General features: G+C 43.8%; 1 protein-coding gene across 1 annotated transcript in view; it reads right to left on the bottom strand.

The window, feature by feature from the left end:
- Window positions 1–2,399: 2,399 nt before the first annotated feature.
- Window positions 2,400–21,028, bottom strand: part of MCCC1 (methylcrotonyl-CoA carboxylase subunit 1) — a 76,467-nt gene continuing 57,838 nt past the window's right edge. The window contains exons 12-19 of the mRNA XM_062211322.1: window positions 20,644–20,753; window positions 18,293–18,509; window positions 16,869–16,955; window positions 12,086–12,135; window positions 8,115–8,252; window positions 6,466–6,573; window positions 4,491–4,562; window positions 2,400–3,700 (exon numbers count right to left, since the gene is read on the bottom strand). Of these exons, the coding sequence (XP_062067306.1) occupies window positions 3,572–3,700; window positions 4,491–4,562; window positions 6,466–6,573; window positions 8,115–8,252; window positions 12,086–12,135; window positions 16,869–16,955; window positions 18,293–18,509; window positions 20,644–20,753 (911 nt within the window). The 3' untranslated portion in view covers window positions 2,400–3,571. The remainder of the gene's footprint in view (window positions 3,701–4,490; window positions 4,563–6,465; window positions 6,574–8,114; window positions 8,253–12,085; window positions 12,136–16,868; window positions 16,956–18,292; window positions 18,510–20,643; window positions 20,754–21,028) is intronic.

Here is a 21,028-nt window from a genome sequence, read left to right as displayed (position 1 = left end):
GCAGAGCACTTACATTCTGCTGTTCTCTCGGTTGCAGAGGAGAGCTCCCTGATTACAGACCTGATCAGCTGACTCCAGGATGGAGAAGGCAGCACCACTGCTATTTCCATCTGGAGAACTCTGTGGTGTCTGGATCCCTGCCTACAAATGGATCTCAGCCATTATCCAGTCAAGACGTTCCCCGCCACGAGCACCCATCCCAGGCCCCACACTCGGGGTCTCTTTTGGACTGCCTCCAGTCCCTCTCCACTCAGCAATCTGCACTCCAGACGGTGGATGTCACACAATGAAGTTGTAGGAGAGACCCCCCCAGGGGCTCCCCACTGCCTCCAGCAGTCTCTCTGTGGGACAGGAAAAGCCCTCTCCCTACGGGGCAGCCTCTTCCCCTGCCCCTCTCTGCCACACTCCTTGTGGTCGGGTCCAGGCTGGATCACCCTGTGCCCCACACACTTCCTGTGCTTTCATGCTTCGCTGTTGTCATCAGCCAGGCCAGTCCTCTGCCCACAAAGCCTGCATTTCTCACCTGCTTTCTCTGTCTGGCAAGTGGCTCCCCTCCAGGCCTGGTTCAAATGTCAGTGCCTCTCCCCTCGGCTTGCTTAACCAAGGTAGAATTTAGTACTCCACCTACTAGGCCCCTCGTAGCACCTACTGCCCAGGGGTAACAACGCTGTCAGCTATAACCACACGTTCGTTCCTACAGAGCTCTAGCCCGCCTCCCTGTAGACAGAGCAAGAGCAAAAGCTGTATCTTACACCTGTTTCCAGAGGCCCTGGTATACAGCAAATGCTTTGGAAGCCACTGTAGAATACACACACGTACTCACGTGCGAAGGAATTCACACATCATTACAACTGGTGATGATCCTAAGGATTTCTCCCCTATGTGGGTCAGTGGGCGGGCTCCCTTCTATGCACAAATCCCCGACAGGGTCACGAACAATGAAAGGGAGAACTCTATCTTGTTCTGCAGAAGCATACAAACAGCAACCTGAAATTTTCATGACAGCATGGCTGCTTCTCCCTTTTTTAAACAGAGAAAGTTGTGTTTGGAAAGGAGAAACGAGTTTGTTGCTAAAAATATAGTTAGAAAGCCCTGGTTTAGATTGCCTGGTCCTTTATTATCTCGTGCCTAAATATCCAAGAACCACCTCCTAAATGGTTGCCCGGTCACTGGCCTTTGCTTCCTCCATCTGGCTTTCGTGCTGCCTGTTACAAAGCCAGAGCTCTATGATGAACATCACTGATCAACCACCCAGCCCAACAACTAAAACATTAACCTGACATATCCCAGCCCTCGCACAATATCCAGGGTAATCCCTATCTGCAACTTTGAACTTTTTATTCCATTCTGAAAAATAGAGTTTCATCACAGGCAATAAGCCACATATCGAGGAGGCTGTCCACTTTGGACAGCTGCAGAGGCAGTGAGGCATCATACAGACCTCCTGGGCCAGGCTTATTTCACCTAGCATTCGGATTCCAAGACTTAGCTAAGCTGATGCTATTAACTTGCCTAGTCTATCGCTAAATAGTGGTCCACTGTAGACTCAAACCATACTTAACCTGCCCTGGCTAACCAACTCTGACTGCTTCCAACGCTTTCCCATTCTGTGGCGTTTGGCCATGGACGTCCCTGGTGCACACGTGTATTTGTGCATCTGTGGAAGTGGGGTGTTAGGTTCTAGGGGATGGAAACGTTCAGCCTCGTAAAATGGCATCAGTGTTTCTCAAAGGGGCTCCAGTAGCCAGATAGCATTTCCCCAAAATACCATATGTAATTCAGCGTAAGCACTACTTGCAGGATGAAACCCAAACCTGACATTCCCTGCCAGGTTTTCATTTGACCATAACCTAAACTCTGTGCTTTTTCTCTCATGGCAGCCCCCACTCTCAAAAGCCACACCCGTTCCAGTTGTGCGAACCTGCTCTTCAGCACACAACACACCTTGTTCATTTTCCACAATGAAGTCCTGCTCCTTCCTCTTTCCCAGTCCCCAATTCCCCCCCTCTCCCCCACACTCCTGGCCCTGGGTTGTTCCTCTTTGCAAAAACCTAGCCTGATCATGGCAGCCCAGAGAATTCTCACTCATGCCGGCTCCTAAAATACCTACTTCCGGCACCAGTCATGACCACAGTCTTCACCTCCACCCACGTCTTGGGAGAGATTGAGTTTCACGTTGCCTGGTCGGGGAGACGGACATTCTAACCGGGCTGTGTCATCAGATTTATTTGAGAACTCAGCACTTCCAATTTTAGTACTACCGTTGGCACCTTCCTTGCCACTGCGCTGGTGATGGAACTGCTTCTTTAGCAATCAAGAGATAGAGACCTTTCCCCACAGAATTCTGACATGATTATGTCTTCCTTTTCCAATTAAATTACAGGCATCTTAAAGAGATCATCTTTTATCCATTTTTTTTTATTCTCCACATTTAACATAGTTTTATGCATTCAGTGAAGGCACAATTTGGCAAATATTTGAAGCTGCAATGAATACATGAAAATGCAGAGGGCTGTATAAGTGTCAGTAATAACAGAATCTACACAAAGGTGAAGAACTACAATTCAAAGTGGGTTTTTTTTTTTTTTTTTTTGTAACGAAAAAAGTGCTTTCATAAAGAAGTGTTCAGCAGTTAGGCATTCAACTTTTACCCATGCTTTCTGTAAAAGCATATTTTAAAAATTTATCCAAATTAATTAATACTATATTCTAGTATATACATACAACTCATACACATATTTTTTATGAGCTTAGAAAGTAGTGGCAGTCTAGATAGAAATTTTCCAATCAAAAAGTAGAAACAAACATCCATGTCTTTAAACTGCCCAATAAGTTACTCTTTGATGAAACAAAATCTTAGTTGAGCTTTGCTCTGTGGCCATCTGTCTGAAGGATGTTACTGTCCGTTTTCATCATGATTGTAACTGGAAAGTAATTCATTTAGTTAAAGGACTTTTTTTCTTCCAATTTTTTCCTAAAAATGCTACATTGTATAAAATCTAAGGCAGAAACAATATCTATTTCCAGTAAAAAAACAAAGTACAATTCAATTTTATTAGTATGAAATATTCTGAGATAATTATATTTGTGACTCAGTGCATGATTCTTTTCTAAGATTTTATTTATTTATTTGAAAGGCAGAGATACAGAGAGAGAGAGAGACAGAGAAAGGGCCCCATCCACTGGCTCACTCCCCAAATGGCTGCAATGGCCAGTCCTGGGTTGATCTGAATTTGGAGCCAGGAGCCTTCTCCAGGTCTCCCATGTGGGACTTGGGCCATCCTTCACTGCTGTCCCAGGTGCATTGGCAGGGAGCTGGATTGAAAGAGGAACATCCGGGACTTGAACCGGCGCCCGTAAAGAATGCTGGCACCATGGGCAGCAGCTTTACCTGCTGCACCACAGTGTTGGGCCTCAAGTACACAATTCTTAAATAAGAGAGGTTTGGCATAATCATAGAATCATTTAGTTAAAACTGCCTTTTATAAGAACCCAAGAAAAAGCAGTAGGCACTTTCTTTTCAGTATGAGAGTAAGATAGTACGTAATTGGCCATTTTTCTCTGATGGGGTTTATTCTGATTCCCTTTTGTCAGATTCCTCCTCCTCAAACTCGACCAAAGGAGCATGTCTGTTGGCCTGCGAGCCTTCTTTGTAGAACACTCTCTTTATCGTGCCATCCTTCGGCGCCTTTATGGTGTGCTGCAGAGACACAAGATGCAATAAACAATGATGCAAACACTAATGAGGACTGCAAGAGAAAAAGTGAAATATGTAGCCAACTGTTTTGCTGATTCCTAGTCTTTCTGCCCTGCCCAACCTTTTATTATTATTGTTTAAACAACACATGATGTTGACAGAAAAAGTGGTAACACTGTTACACGGTATGTTTGAGGGTTGCAGGAATCAATCTTGGGAACCCAGACAAGGGATGATGAGGAAGCTCTGGTCTGGCGAGTAGGTCCCAAACCCAGCTTCGCATGAGAATATCACCTGGGATGCTTTCAGACAGTACTGGTCCCAAGGCCCTAGCCTTGGAGATTTCTTGGCTGCGGAAGTAGCTTGTAAAAGTTTTCCAGGTGACCGGAATTTTGGCCAAGGGTTGATGACCACTGACCTGAGATTCCCAACCACCTAAAAGCCTCCACAGCTAATTCAATTTGATTGAGGTTTTTCACTTTGAAACTGACACTTGGAATTCTCAGGGTTCAGCCTTAGAAAACACCAACAGAGAAAACATCTAGTTGGGCTACTTCCTGTTTCTAAGCTATCAACAATTTCATAATCAGAAATGACAGGTGTGCTTTCCCAAAATTAAGATGAAAATATATTGATGAGAAGGATCACTGGGTTTTGTTTCCTGAAATTAACGCTTCAGTAATCCATGACTCTCCATATTTAGAATGGCATTAACTTACAAACGAATGCAAAAGAACATTAGGCTTGAGGTTCCCAAGGTTCCCTTGCCAACAGAACGTGTGATTTCGCTCACCTCCATCTTCATGGCGATCATAACCACTAGAGAATCTCCAGCTTTCACTCTGTCCCCGGCTTTCACAAACACCTAGAGATTCAGAGGATGGGTTACTATCTAAAAACACAGACGTCTTGGTGGTCCACAGAGCTGGCATGGAAGTGGAGCAGAAGCAGGAGTCTGTGTGACTGTGCTGTCTGCACGGGTGTGAAGCAGCCACGACCAGCTCAATGCCGCACCGCTCAGAGCCCCGCCCCCACCTCAGATCATCCAGTTTTGCTTCAATCAGGTGTGGATACATTGTATATATCTTGGTATCCTTTTGTTGTTTTCATGGGTGTACAAACAAGAACATCACTAACAGGGATCCTATTGTTATCTTCAAAAAGTTAATGAAAAAATGTGTGTCAATGAAAAAGAGAAGTGTGGCTCTCAAAGGGTTTTTTTGCATCAAAATAAACATATTTTTAATTCTATTTTTTCCCATGAACTTTCTGATGTTCCTGGTGTACTTAAATGTCTTCTGCAGACAGGGCAGAGGGAGGTCACGACTGACTTTCTGGTTTGAGGGGTGTCCAGGCTACTGTCTGAAGTCTTGAGTCCTGTGCAGTATGTGTGTAGACAATTTTCATGTAGGAGAATTAAACTTATTAGCAAGCTGAAAAAAGTATTTGTTTTCCTTTTTACAGGCATAAATGAATTTGTATGTCCCATAAGGTCTCCCTGTCTTTTTGGTTAATGTGGTTACCAGAGAGTTTTTGGAAACGTTTCGCAGTAGAGTTAGGTTCAGGGCAGTGAGGACTGACGAGCCTAGGAAGTGGGAAGCACCCCCGAGAGCCCCGCATACGCCCCACTCCCAGGGTGCCTTAGCACACTCCGATGAAATGAGTGACCTGACTTTAGGGGACCAGTAACGAGAAAACTGTGCATCTCTATCCTCAAGATGAACACTCTGTGCAGCGGTGCCCACACTATAAAGAGGTCTGTGGAAACTAAGACAGTGAGCTAAAGCAAAGCCAAGTCTGCTAGGAGGTAAATTCTTCAAGAGGGGAACCGTGGGTGAAATCACGCATACTTACATAATTATTATCACTTCGTCTGCTTCCTCCTCCCCTTCCTCCTCTACTACTTAAACAATCTTTATCTCTTTTTCCTTCTGCTACTTTTTTTTTTTGTATCAAGAAGATACAAATGCATTTCTGTGATTTAAGTGTATTCAAGGTGTAAAAGGAGATTACTGATCCATCACCACTGAGGTTACACTACATGTGCGATGCATGGTCTGAATGTGTTCCCCCAAAATTCACACCCTGAAATTCTAACCCCCAAGGGGATGGTAATTGGAGGTGGGGCCTTGGCGAGGCAGCCCTCACGAACAGGATTCGTGACCTGAAAGAGGCCTGAGCGACATCCCTTGCCCCTACCAACTTATGAGAACACTGGGAAAAGACGGCTGTGTATGGCACCAGGAAGCCAGATCGCATCAGACAGTGACTCTGTTGGTGTCCCGATCTTGCTTTCCCAGTCTCCGGAGCGGTGAGTAATACGTTTCTGCTTATGAGTGACTTGGTCTACGGCCTTCTGTTATGGCAGCCCAGAGGGACACGGACAGGCTGGATCTCAGTGCTGAACGTGCACTGCATTCAACACCAAACCACACTGCTCTTCAGCAACATCAGCTTTTCGAATGTCATTTTAACATACAGGCAATTATGCATATTGGAAAAAAATGTTATTGTTTCATGACAAAACAGTCTTTGGTGGATGCTCTATTCCAAATGTAAGAGAACAACCTGGATTATTTGTACTTTGATGCAAATTCTGACCTTCAAAAAGAGTGGTCTTATCATAAACTAGGTAAATGAGTTTTTTCACTGAAAATTATATAATATGGAATTGGAATCTAGAACAAATCCTCTTGCTTTTTAAAATGGACAAAGTTCAACAAAGGCATGTATTAGGCTTTATTGGACATCATTTTACAAATGATTACCTTCTCAATGGTTCCCGTCATAGGAGCTACCGTAGCTCCCTGAGTCCCTTCGGAGCTCAGCGAAGACAGGTATTTGGGTACTGGAATGTCAAACTTAATACTCCCTTCCTGTAAACAGAAAAAAACAGAACATGGAATCCAGCTCCTATCACTATATTTTTCTAATATACTTGAAATGATTGCTTTCACGCTACTTGTTAAACATTAGCTAGCAATCAGAAGATCAGCATTCTAGTCTACCTTCTGTGACTTTGAGGGATATACAATTACTTTCAGTCTGGTTTGCCATTATGAAGCAGTGGCATGCAGGCCGCCCAGGCAGTTAACAGAATGAAGTCATGTCCAGAAGCCATTTTGTAGCATCCTCATCATCACGTGCTGGGTCTACGCAGTCTACGCCAGGAACTGTTCTTAGTGTTTCATTACTTATGTCATTAACCATCACACAAGTCCACAAGGTAGGTACTATTATCATTCTGATTTACAGATGGGAAACTTGAAGCCCAGAGTGTCTAACTGCCCAAGGCCACCCAGGCTAAGCAGTAGGGCCAGGATTTGAACCACAGCAATTTACCTTCCACCAATTTACCTTCTCACCTTACACTGCCTCCACCATCCTACTGCTACAGCATCACTGACAATGGAAAGGAATGCCTGGGCAAGTGAGAGCACCCCAGACTCCAGAACTACCAGCATACTGAGACATCATCACAAAGCACTCTGCTCCGCAAGGTGGTTCCACAAGGTGACAGTCCCCCAGGGGGCCACAGTGTAATTGAGAGTTCATTCTGCAGGGCAGAGTGTGAAGGACTCGTTGTGTGGCTGGTTCCTAACCCAATTCTTGGAAGCCAGCCTTGACTGTCCTTTGACTGCCTAGAGACCACCAGGAACCCAGCCACCTTCCCCAGGAAGCACATCTGGTCCCAGCAGTTGCCTCCTGTAAAATCAACAGGACTCTAAGAGCCAGGTGGAAGGTGGTGTTCAGGCAACCAATCCCCGAGAGAACACAGCCCACTGAGCCAGGAGGTGCTCTCTGACGAGGGTGCAGCAGGCACTTGTTTCAGAATCCAAGGAAGAAAATGGCTATGTGTCTACCAGAGAGAATCTGCGTGACCACGGAGTGAAGGGAGAGCTAGAGAGGGCAGGAAAATGGCAAAGAAATGGAGGCGGAGTCACGGCAGTAGTGGAAGGGAGCAGGGCCTTTCTGAACTCACTTGGGGAAATGCCTCTGTCAAGCACCTTTCTCCTAAACCCCAAGATATTATAAAGAAAAGACGAGGGGCCGGCACTGTGGCATAGTGGTTAAAGCCACCGCCTGCAGTGCTGGCACTCCAGTTCAAGTCCACTTCCCACTTCCAATCCAGCTCCCTGCTGATGCACCTGAGAAAGCAGCAGAAGATGGTACAAGTGCTTAGGCCCCTGCCCCCACATGGGAGACCTGGAAGAAGCTCCTGGCTTTGGATCAGCCCAGCTGCAGCCGTTGTGGACATCTGGGGAGTGAACCAGCAGATGGAAGACCTCCCTACCTCCCTCCCTCCCTCTCTCTCTCTCTCTCTCTCTCTCTCTCTCTCTTTCTCTGTAACTCTGCCTTTCAAATACATAAATAAATTAAAAAAAACAAACAAACAAACAAAAAGAAAAGACGTTACCATGGAAAATAGGTAGATAGTGTTTTCCAGGATAATGAGCTTGGCTTTATGAGTAACTCCATTAACAGAACACTTCAGGTAAGTGCAGTCTCCCTCACTAGAAAGATCACCAAGGACTTGGAAGGTTTGGTCTTCAATCTGAAAAACAAACAAAAATATCTTTAAAATCAATAGTGACCCCCCAGAACTAATAAAACCAGAATCAATTCTTTGTTACTAGTAATTTCAACAGGTAGTACATCAAAACTATTTTTAAAAACCATGGAGAACTTTCCTCAAATTTCTAACCAAAATGCTTTAGATAAAACAGCAATAATTAAAAGGAAAGACATCAGTTATATAGCATATCCATGTCACTACAATGCTACAGATAAAGGTTCATTTTAGAAATAAGAGCAATAAAAATGTTAAGTAAAAATACAAACCAAGGTAAGAAAAATTATTGATTCATTTCAGTATCTTTAATGTTAGTACTCATTTCTGAGTGTGCAAAATCAAATTTAATTTTCCTATGCTGAAGTCAGTAATAAAAAAAGAACCAGAACTATATAATTGTATGGTATTTCTTATGAATTTTTTTCAAAGATTTATTTTTTTTGAAAGTCAGAGTTCAGAGAATGAGAGGGAGGGAGGGAGATAAGGAGGAAGGGAGAGGGAGAGGGAGAGGGACAGAGAAAGAGAGCTTCCATCCACTGGTTTACTCCCCAAACTGCCACAAGCCAGGAACCCAGAATTCCATTTGGGTCTCCCACAAGGATGGCAGGAGCCCATGTACTTGGGCCATCTTCCATTGCTTTCCCAGGCCATTAGCAGGGCACTGGATTGGAAGTGGAGCAGCCGGGACTCAAACCAGCACTCATACAGGTTGCTGGAGTGGCAGGTAGTGGCTTAACACGCTGCACTGCAACAGCAGCCCCCACAGATGGTACTTCTTTTATCTAACCAACACATAGGTCCAATTTATGGATATCAGTGACATTCAAAAAGATCAATTAGCGAAGATAGACCTTAACAATTTTCACAAAGAGACCACAGGTGAAAGAACAGATTTCACACTTAATGTTTCACGGAAGCTGACAAAAAGAAGTGAAACCTTTCTGTTTTAAAGTGTATTTTCTCCCATGTAACACTCAAGGGAAAATCTCCTTTACACACAGAAATCCATTTAAATCTTCTCTCTGTATTTTTCACTTCAATTCCCATGATGTTAGTGTAGAAGTCCTGTGGCTATTCTTTTCCAACATGTAATGTAGGCTAAGGTGAAACAGGTCACACTGCAGTATTTATCCATGGTTTTCTTCTACCTTAAGTTATATATGATATTTCACCCTGCTTTTTAACCAACTAAAACAGTCATCTGAATGTTTGTGAAATTCCTAGGATGTAAAGGTTAGATTGGGAACAGTTTTGTTTAAAGATTTACAAAAGCATTCTAAATTTGTTAGTTCCCTGAGCAAATTGGAACAAATCAGCAATTTATTTTACCAGTCACCAAGGGACATGAAAGGTCCCCAAGCCAGAGGCACCAGTGTGAGTCAGAACCCTCACACACTAAAGTAGGCAGGCTCCCCACAGCTTTCCTGCCCCTTACAGAGAGCAAAGTGTTCAAAGGGTTTGGAGATCTACTGTGTGTTGTCAATAAATCCATTTTGCAGGATTCAAAATATCCGAGATCATATTAATCATGCATTTTATTCCCTGAATTTGTACCTTCCTATAGGAATTTGTTTGAATTCCCACATTATTTTTTAACCTTTTAGCGTTTTGTTATGCCAGGGTAATGGGCTTCTTTCTATGGAGGACTTTCATAAATTTTTCAATAGAGGTTCTCAAAGTGTGACCTGTGGATCCCTTGAGGACCCCCATACCCTTTTTAAAAATTTATTTATTTATTTATTCATTTAAAAGCAAAGTGAGAGAGGAAAGGGGAGAAGGAGAGACAGCGAGAGAGAATTCTTCCACATGCAGGCTCACATCCCAAATGTGCACAACAGTAGAGGCTAGGCCAGACCAAAGCCGGGATCCCAGAATCCATCCAGGTCTCCTATGTGTGTAGCAGGAATCCAAGTATTTGGACATCATCTGCTGCCTCCCAGGTGCATTAGCATGAAGCTGGATTGGAAGTGGAGTTGGGACTCAGTCCCAAGCACGTTGATACGGGCTGTGGACATTCCAAGCTGTTCAACACCCATCCCTCAACCCTCTTTTATAGGGCACATGAAGTCAACTATTTTCATAACAGGGCAAAAATGTTATTTGCTTTGTTTACCCTCATTTTAGCTTGAGTACACACACTGTGGACTTTTCCAGAAGCTACTGAACATGTGACAATGTCATTGCTCTGATGGCTAATGGAAAGGGTGCTTGTATAATCTTAGGTTTTAAAATGTTCTCAGCTTATGTGGCCCAAGTCCTTGGGCCCCTGCACCCGTGAGGGAGACCCGGAAGAAACTCCTGGCTCCTGGCTTTGGGTCAGCGCAGCTCCGGCCGTTGCAGCCAACTGGGGAGTGAACCAGCTGATGGAAAACCTCTCTCTCTCTCTCTCTCTCTCTCTCTCTCTCTGCCTCTCCTCTCTCTGTGTAACTCTGACTTTCATGTAAATAAATAAATCTTTTAAAAAAATAAAAAAAATAAAAATAATAAAAATTTCCCAGTTTATCCTACAATTCACTAATAGCGCAACTGGATTAAAAAATAGGCAAAGGATTTAAACAGACATTTCTCCAAAGAAGACATGCAAATGGCCAAAAGGCATATGAAGAGACACTCCACATCATTAGTCATTGCAGAAATGCAAATCGGTCAGAGTGAGGTACCACTTCACCCCCATTAGAATGGCTATCACAAGGAAAAACCACTCACACACAACAGAGAATAACAAGAGTGGAGAAATTTGAACCCTTGTGCACTGCTGGTGGGAATTCAAAATGATGTGGTTTCTATGGAAAACAGTAGGGTGGATTCTCGAAAAATTAAAATTAAAATTACTGTGTGATTTTACTTCTGGATACGTACCCAAAAGAACTGAAAACTGGGTCTTGCAAAGATACTAGTACACCCATGATCATAGATCCGTAATAGTCAAAAGCAGGTAACAACAGCTCATTGATAGATGAGTAGATAAAGAGAAGGTGGTGTATACATACAATGCAATATTATTTACCCTTAAAAAGGAAGGCAATGCTGATACAAGCTATAACATGGAAGAACCCTACAACATGCTAAGTGAAAGAAACCCATCACAAAAGGACAACTACTAAAGTGGTTTAAATGGTACATTTTATATTGTATTTTACAATTAAAAACAACAATAGAGGCCAGCATTGTGGTGCGTAGGATGAAGTTGGAAACACCAGCATCCTATATCAGAGTGCCGGTTCAAATCCCAGTTGCTCTGCTTCCAATCCAGTTCTCTAGTTAATGTGCCTGGGAAGGCAGCAGAAGATGGCCCAAGGGCCTAGGCTGCTGCAGCCCATGTGGAAGACCCAGACGGAGTTTCTGGCTCCTGATTGTGACCTGGCGCAGCCCTGACCATTGCAGCCATGTGGGGAGTGAAGCCGCGGATCCTCCCACGGTGTGCATTAGCAGGAGGCACAATCAAAAGTGGAGCCAGGACTCAAACCCAGCCATTCTGATAAAGACATCCCAAAGTGGCATCTGAACCACTATGTCAGATGTCTACTCCCAGAGCACACACTTAAGGGACTTGTTAGGTGTCCGATTCAAGACTATTCACTTTTTGCCAAGTTTTTATTCTTAAGAGAACCATAATAAAACTGAGAAAACAATCAGAAAATACACAGCAGGTAATTTCCACAAACCGGTCTGAAATAAAAGCACATGATATTCTAACCATAGCCATAATAATAGTCAAAGGCTTAAGATAAACCAGAGAGTAAAAAAAAGCCCTATTGGATAGAAGAGAGATCAGACTTAGCTCTGAACTGTAGAATAAAATCATACAGGCTTACCTGCATGGTATATGATCCATCATGGTTATATGTTACAGCTATGGCTACATCTTTATGGAAAGGGGGGAAAATGGAAGAAAAATTAGAAGACTTTCACTTATTCAATAAAATTTCACTTTCAACTTTATGATAACCATCTATTCAAAGGACATCCACATATTTTAACTCCGTGGAAATAAATGCTTGTTTTTTTCTTAGAAAAATATTTGTCAGGCAGGTTTCAATAAAGGTGAATTTTAAACTTTTTTTTTTAAAGGAGTTTTAGGTATTTAAGATGGAAGGGTATTTTAGACGTTTTCCTCTCAACAAAAAATGGTCACACTGTTCAAGTAGAAGATGCAATGAACTGGTAAAGAAAAATTCTGGTTTAAGACCCAAATGTACCATTTGATCATCTCTATGATCTTCAAGTCCCTAAATCTCTGCATCTCGACTTTCTGAACCATTCAGTGGGTATCAGAATGTAACGATGCTTAAGTAAATGTGAAAGTGCTTTATGGACTGTAACAGTCTATGCAAATGTAAGAAATGATTCATGTCATTACATGGTTGAAGACTACCCTGCAAGATGAGAACTAAAAGTTGTGTGGGGTAGAGCACAGCATATAGTCAAAGCCATTTCATCAACCTCTGACTTGTCAGCCATCACTTGGATGCTGTCAGCCCAAATCTGTGTCTAGCCCTGACCTTGCTTCTGAAGAACTTTGATCGGCCGCTCCACTCACAACAGAAAACGAACCTGCTGGGTCAACAAGTCACCTTCCCTCCAGGACCGTGAGCCCAGTCACTGGCACCGCTCTACCTCTCACCCAGCTTTGAAACCTGCCATCCTTGCCTCAGTCTTCTCCTTGGATTTCCCATCGTGTTGTCACCATAAATCTGACAAAGCCTTCCCTTTGAAAACCTGGTCTATGCCATTCCCAACACTCCCTCCTGGTCCAGGCCCAGCAGGCTCAGGTCTGGCTGACCTGAGATCCTCCAGGATCTCCCTGCTTCCTGTCTCAACCCTTCCAGGAGATGCTTTCTCTCATGTCCCCACTGCATCCAAAATACCTGGTTGGTACTGAAGGCTCCCGCCTCTCAGTCTTACTTCCTGTTGTTCCCCAACCCAGTGGGCAAATGGCCCAAGGACTGGTCCCCATATGTGCTTCCAGCCTTTCCTCCACGGAGGTGTCCCTCCTCCACCACGTTACTGGTCCCAAACACGCCACTGAAACCCCACGTCTCTCGTTCACCTCATGCTCACCGTCCTTGGGCACAGTCTGCATGTGCAAAATGAATGCTCTCCCCACTAAACATTTAGATTTCTGCAGAGAAAACACTATTACACTCAGTGAAATAAGCCAGACACAGAAAGATAAATACCACGTTTTCTCTCATACGGGGAAGTTAATATACGTCAGAACATAAAAAAAAAAGGAGGTCACATTATTTGGTATATAGTTATAAATATTATCTTCACTGAATTATACCCTCTACATTATAATATATTCTTCTTCCCTCACTTTATGATCATTTCCATGAATACCATGTTATATATTAATATCCTTGTTTTCAAGAGAAAATAATATGTATACTATAAAATATTTACACAGGAAGTGAATATGTCAAAATGTTAAAAACTGCTGTTTTAAAAATACATAATTTAAAATAATAACAAAACACACTATTATGATCCCCCCCATCCTGGTTTATGATAGAGTGATTTTTTTTCTCTTTTTTGTAGCTCTTAAAAGCTACAAAAATTAAAATGTTCATAAAAGTCAATTACTTAAGTCTGTAACTTCCAGGGCTTGCATTATGACCCATGATGCCCTCTACCTTCCCAACACACATACTTTTAAGTGGTCAATCCCTTCAGAGAAAAAAACAGGGACAAAAAGACGTATTTTTCTCCCCTCTTCTCCGTATTACTCAGCATATCCATCTTCTCAGAAACTTCCAGGCATGAAACTTCTTCACCCCTTACCTTTCTTGTCAACAACCTTTGATCCTTAGGAGAAAAGGCCTCCTGTTATACCAGATCAGTTTTCTTTTGACTTATAAAATGAGAAAAGCATTTAACTGACATGAATACTTGTAGAATCAGAGGAAAGACATTGCCAGGAAACTCTATAATTTCTTTCATATTATTACAGGACACGGATCCTGTTTCTCGCACATCCAGGTGTCTCTTGTCTCCCCCAAGGGCACTTTAAGTCTCCTCCTACACATTTAATAAGGTACGGAAGTTTACCATCATGCAGTGTTAGCAAAGCACATGTTCCATGGAGTATTGATTCTAGTCCTGACTCCCTCAATTATCTCTCATGTGACCTTTGGAAAATTACTAATTTCTTTTATCCTTGGCCTTGGTTCAATAAGATTAATAATCTATAAAGCTGATACTAATAATAAAGTTGACAATAATAACTCTGTTCTCATTGGTCTGATCTGAAAATGAAGTAATCTTTGGAAAAGGTTTAATGGAGAATCTGGCATAAACAAAATACTCAATAAATCTCAGCCATTATTAATATCATTATTACTATTATTATTATTAGGGGTTGGGCAAAGCTCTGTGAAACATGGCAACAACCAAAATCAGAATATTTTTCAAGCCTTAAATATTTAAAAGACTTGGCTCTTCTCATTGAAGTTAATAAGAGTTGGTTCTACTTTGGATTCATAAGTACTTTTGTGTCCTGAGACTTCCTGTTTGGGGTACTCCCTTACTCAACTATGGTATGGTCACTGCTGATGTGAGACTCACTGTAATATTTGTGAAAGCTGCTACAATCACACCTGGGTTATTTTAATGGAATACTGCCAACAAAGTGAAGTGAACAGCAGTCATGTTGGCTTTTCAATTATGTATTTAATTCTAAACCAATCCTTCTTATTAAATTCCAATTAAAATGTTACATAAATCAGAAACACCACGCAGGGCTTTGGGGAAGATCCATGCCCAAGGACACAGCTGGCTCATCTGAATCACAGCCACAGGTGTAGCTTTGCTATCTGATTCCAGTAGATGAGGCCACTCGAGCTTTACTGCTTGTGATACTTGCACTTTCCAGCCCATTAGGAGTCCACAGTGTGATACACCCAGACTTGGGAGGCTGTTTTTAGGATGAAATGAGCAAACATGTCAGCATAAAATGATGGGCTCACCATTTTCAGGTGCTACTGTGTGGTGCTACTGAGAGGTTTGCCAACCGTATGAAAGCTTGAATGCACACACACACAAACACAGACACACACACGCGCGCATGCGCGCACACACACTACATGTAAGGTAATCTAAGCTCAAATGAAAAAACAACTAAACAGCTAGGACCAAATCGATTGCTGTGAATGAAGAATTTCTTACTAAATGAGTAGATGCCTACACAGAGCTGGAGTAAGGTAGATTCTGTTCTGCCCAGGGAAGGGGGTGCTGTGATCAGATGGCAAGAGGGTTTGACCCTACCTGACAGGCATGTTTTTTACAATGGAGCTGTCACAGTTCAACGACAGCCCACATTCAAGGAGACCCAGCACTCTCAGCTCTGACTGTGCCCATCTGGCTGCTGTGTAGCCTGTCCTGCAGCAGCAGGGGTACGGTCACCAGCTTTCTGGTGCCACAGGTACACCGCTCCAGCCATCAGCTTATAAACTACCTTCTGACTTGAGCTAAATAAAATAAATCAGGTCCTATCTTAAACCTACTCAAATTAGTTTGCTATTTCAAAAAATCAACTTTGAACTGGAAAAATGGTGGCAATAGCATGGTCATCAATGTCAACAAGAGTGGGTGTTGATCCTGGCTCTGCCACCGCCTGTCCTTGAATTACTCACTTCACCTTCCATGGGTGGGTTTAACAAGGACTCCCCCACAACAACGTGTTGTGAAGATAAAAACTGACATGTGATAAGGCATTTAATAAGTTATAGCTCTTTAGTGACTCCCTTCCCCCTGAAACACCTGAACCACTGCTGAGAAGATATGCTCTCTCCCTCACTCAGTTTTGGATATCATTTTTCTTATTCAAAAGGAATGCGTTCTCACTGCAGAACAATTACAAAGCAAAGAGAAATACAGAGATGGGGCGGGGGGAGATTGCTTTACATCTCACCACCCAGTGGAACTTGGCTAACATTTTGGGGTATTTCATTTCAGTTGTCTTGCTAGTTTGTTTTATGATACATTTTTGGAATATTTACAAAACACATACACAAAAAGAAAAAGTGTAAAGAAGAAAAATGAATACCATTAACTCTACTACCCAGAGATAATTCTATGATTCTGGCATGCTTCCTCCCAATGCTTAGGTTAGGCAATTAAAAAAAGTAACTGCCTGGTCATAACCAGGCTTATTCTTCTCTTTCTTTCTTTCTTTCTTTTTTTTTTTTTTTTGACAGGCAGAGTGGACAGTGAGAGAGAGAGACAGACAGAAAGGTCTTCCTTTTTGCCGTTGGTTCACCCTCCAATGGCCACCGTGGTAGGCGTGCTGCGGCCGGCGCACCGCACTGATCCGATGGCAGGAGCCAGGTGCTTCTCCTGGTCTCCCATGGGGTGCAGGGCCCAAGCACTTGGGCCATCCTCCACTGCACTCCCGGGCCACAGCAGAGAGCTGACCTGGAAGGGGGAAACCGGGACAGAATCCGGTGCCCCGACCAGGACTAGAACCCGGTGTGCCGGCACCGCAAGGCGGAGGATTAGCCTAGTGAGCCACGCGCCGGCCTTATTCTTCTTTTTCAAGTTCATGTGATGCCGTATTTCTATGGTTCACACCTCTCCTTTAGAGAAAACTTTACTTACTGTTTTTACCATCTCTAAGAGTCACGTTTCTTGTGTAATTGACATTCAGTCTTCTTCCATTGCACAGTGAAAATGGAGAGAATTGATCTAGAAAGAATTCAAAATTCAACAACAAATTTATGAACGTGAAGCTTACTAAACTGATGCCTTACGAAAGAACGCATAAAACACAGGTCCTAGAATTGGCAGCTCGAATGTGTTTTCTTTGTTCCCAGTGTTTTAATTAGACATTTTCATTTACATCTTGGGAAATTCCATATGGAAACCCCAGCTTCCCTTGAAGACTCAGAATAGTTGTGACTTCAACTCTCAACCTCCCATGGCATGGACTGTATGGTGTTCACACCTCTGATGTCACCACCATCTCTACCCCTTACTCTCTCCTTTCGCCTGGCCTCCCTTACTCTTCATGTTATTGGTACAGCCCCAGTAGGGATTTGGGTACACATTCTCCATGGACAAAATCCAGGAGCTACAGCATAGCTAAACTGAAGCAGTTTATGCTGATATGAGGTGTGGGCGTCCAGAGTGGCGTGTTCACTACTCTGCCAAACACCTGCCCCAAGAGCGCTCCATTCTAAAAATGTTACGCTCAGGCTTGGGGATATCATGTGGGGCACACTCAGATGCAGTTTTCATCTAACATAAAAGGACAAAGGAATAAAACATAACTCTCCTAAAGAAACAGCTGTATACTTTAAAAAAAAAACTTTATTTATTTGAGAGGCAGGGGGAGAAGGGAGAGACAGACAGAGAGCTTTCCTCAGTTGGTTTACCAAATGCCCACAGTGCCCAGGGCCAGGGATCAAAGCTGGGAGTCTGGAACCCAGTCTAGGTCTCTCATGTGAGTGGCAGGAAAACAATTACTTGAGCCATCACTGCTACACAGGAAGCTGGGATCAGGAACTAAGCTGGGATCTGAACCCAGGTACTCTGATCTAGGATGTGAGTATCCAACTGGCAGCTTACTACTAGGACACATGCCTACCCTCAGAGCTGTGCTTTCAAAAATTATTTATTTGCTTCTATTTATTTGAAAGGTAGAGAGACAGAAATCTTCCTCTGCTGTTTTACTTCCTAAGTGCCTGCAACAGCTGGGGCTGTGCCAGGTTGAACTAGGAGCCTAGAATTCATCCTGGGTTTCTCATGTAGGTAGCAGGGACCCACGCACTTGGGCCATCACCTGCTGCTTCCCAAGGTGTGCATTAGCAGGAAGCTGAATCAGAACCCAAATCCATGCACTCCAATATGGGATGTGGGTATCCTAAGCAGCAAGTTACATGAACCAGAGTATGGATAATCTGTCTGTCTGTCTCTCTCTCTGCCACTTTCAAATGGATAAATAAACGTTAAATAAAAGAAATAAAAACATGTTCAATGGTGATTCATGGCCTTTGACAAGCAGAGGGAAAAGCATCCCACACCTTGTGTGTGAAGGTTGAAGGCATCCGTCACAGCTCTCTCCTGCAGGATGAGCCCCAGAGCTGCCTGGCAGAACAACTCCTTGGCAGCAGCCTTCCAGCCAGGCAGCAGCGCCCTGTGGTGTTGAGGGATGAAGTTGGTGTGCACGTGCCCGGCTTCGAACTCTGGGTGGCCACACAGGCTGAGCAGGAAATCGATGTTGGTGTGCAGACCGACAATCTAGAAGAGAATGCAGCCCCAGTGCCTACTGAGTGGGGAACGCACCCCCCTCAGGAAAACATCCACTCTTTGTCCTCAGTATCTCTACTGGGGAACAGTAAAAAGGTCCCAAGTGGCAATAGGGCAACTCCCAAAAAAAACTCCCAAAATCCCCACCTCACTATGACCGTATCCATTTCTGTGGATGTGGACTTAACACTTAGAATTACTTTTTAAAAAAATATTTATTTATTTATTTATTTGAAAGGCAGAATTAGAGAGAGGCAGAGAGAGAGAGAGAGAGAGAGAGAGGTCTTCCATCCACTGGTTCACTCCCCAGATGGCTGCAATGGCCAGAGCTATGCTGATCTAAAGCCAGGAGCCGGTAGCTTCTCCTAGGTCTCCCATAAGGGTGCAGAGGCCCAAGGACTTGGGCCATCTTCTACTGCTTTCCCAGGCCATAGCAGAGAATTGGATTGGAAGTGGAGCAGCCAGGACTCAAACCAATGTGCACATGGGATGCTGGCACTGTAAGCAGTGGCTTTACCTGCTATGCCATGGCACTGGTTCCAGAATATTTTAATATGAGAAAAAGGATGCAAGAACGGTGGTACAGCAGGTGGTGAGGAGGTGCTTAACAGACTCCAGGTAGGAAAGTGGTAAATGCTGAGAAACATGCAAGAGATTCTGAAGCCTTGCTCCCCTGCACTCTCCCATAGAACAGGAAGATGCAAAGAGCAGACGGGCTGCCACCCTGAGCAGCGGGCAAGACCAACCGGCCTCCACGCAGCCTCCTTTCAACACTGAAATCCAACTTTTACATTCTGATGGGAAAAAGTTACCAAATAAACGCAGATGGTCCCAGAAACAAAATCAAAGGTATGTGCGCCCTGGCTTCATTCATCCATTCCTTCCCTTGTTCACTAGGTATTTAGAGAGTACCTGTTAGGTGTCTGGCTCCAATCCTGGCACTGGGGACACAATGAGGAACAAACTGGACCCAAGTCCTTACCCCCTAGAGCTCACATTAGAGGGAAAAGGTCAACAGTCATGTCTATACACAAATATCTTACATGAGATGGCTTGTGGAAAAATGGAAGTAAAGGGGCCGGCGCTGTGGCCTACTGGGTAAAGCTTCCGCCTGCAGTGCCCACATCCCATATGGGCTCTGGTTTGAGTCCTGGCTGCTCCACTTCCTATCCAGCTTCCTGCTAATGTGCCTGGGAAAGCAGCGGAAATGAGCCAATTACTTGTGCATCCATGTGGGAGACTCACAAGTTCCCGGCTCCTGGCTTTGGCCTGGCCTAACCTGGTCATTGTAGCCATTTGGGGAGTGAGCCAGTAGATGGAAGATCTCTCTCTCTCTCTCACCCCTCACTCTGTAATTCTGCTCCAAATTAATAAATAAGTCTTAAAAAAAGAAAGAAAATGGAATTAAAAGACAATGCAAATTTTCCATGAGCTTTTCAAAGCCCCCATGCATAATGTCACATATTCTGAAAGGAAACTAAGTTTGGCTATAGGGATGGAGAACAGCAAAGGGTTCCATTTTAAATGGGGTGGCCCAGGAAAAGACTCAGGAAGGCAGCAGGGCTGGGGAGAGTCAGGAGGGAGTCTGTCAATCATGTGGGGGAAGAACATTCTGGAAGAGAGGGCAGGAACACAGGACTCCATGCTGGGTGTGTCCGAGGAATGGCTAGGAAGCCGGTGTGATGGGAGCCAGAAGTAAGAATTTTGATCAAATTAGTAACATATTAACAAATTTGAATATCATGGGTTATAGGGCTTTCTGCACCAGGAAATAAATGTGCTATAGAGAGTAACAAACTGAACATAATTGTTTTCCTTTTAGGGGAAAAAAAAATCTCAAACTACAGGCCATACTTGTATAGCTGGCCTTATCTACAGAAGGAATAAATAGAATTTCTCTGAAATATAACACTGGCACTCATGGTTTTGCTTCTGCAATCTTTCTACCTGGCATGAAGAAGTCCTCACACGCTATTCCGATGCTAGAGAACAGGCCTCACGTGAAATTACTCTGTGACTTCTGGGCAACTGGTGGAAGGGAGCAGACACGGCCATGCTGACAAGGCCAAAGGCTGGCTTTTGGTGCTGACCAAAAGCTTCACGGTCACTGGCCTGGGTCACTCACGTTGTACTGACGGAGACTGTGCCTCAGTTTCATCAAGGCCGCCCGGCGATCTGCAGCCCACACAACCAGCTTCGCAATCATGGGGTCATAATGCACAGACACTTCGTCCCCTGAAATTGACAAAACCATGGTCACCTCTCAAAGTCAAAACTGAAAGGCATACAACAGGACAAGCAAGCTACCGGCTTACGCACATTCCACACCTAATTCACACAAGGCCCTGCGCCACTGGTTTATCCAGGAGGAAACTGAGGCTCAGCGGGGTCTGGACATTTGTCCAAAGTCCAACGAGGGTGTGGCTACTAGGCCCTCCCAGGCTGGCCTGCCCAGTCCTATCTCCCTCTGAACCTTTTCTTCCTTTCTCCTTTTGGAAGGCAATGTAAGC

Source organism: Lepus europaeus, chromosome 2 (assembly GCF_033115175.1).
Source record: "Lepus europaeus isolate LE1 chromosome 2, mLepTim1.pri, whole genome shotgun sequence".
NCBI lineage: Eukaryota > Metazoa > Chordata > Mammalia > Lagomorpha > Leporidae > Lepus > Lepus europaeus.
This window is presented reverse-complemented; position numbering and strand designations above follow the sequence as displayed.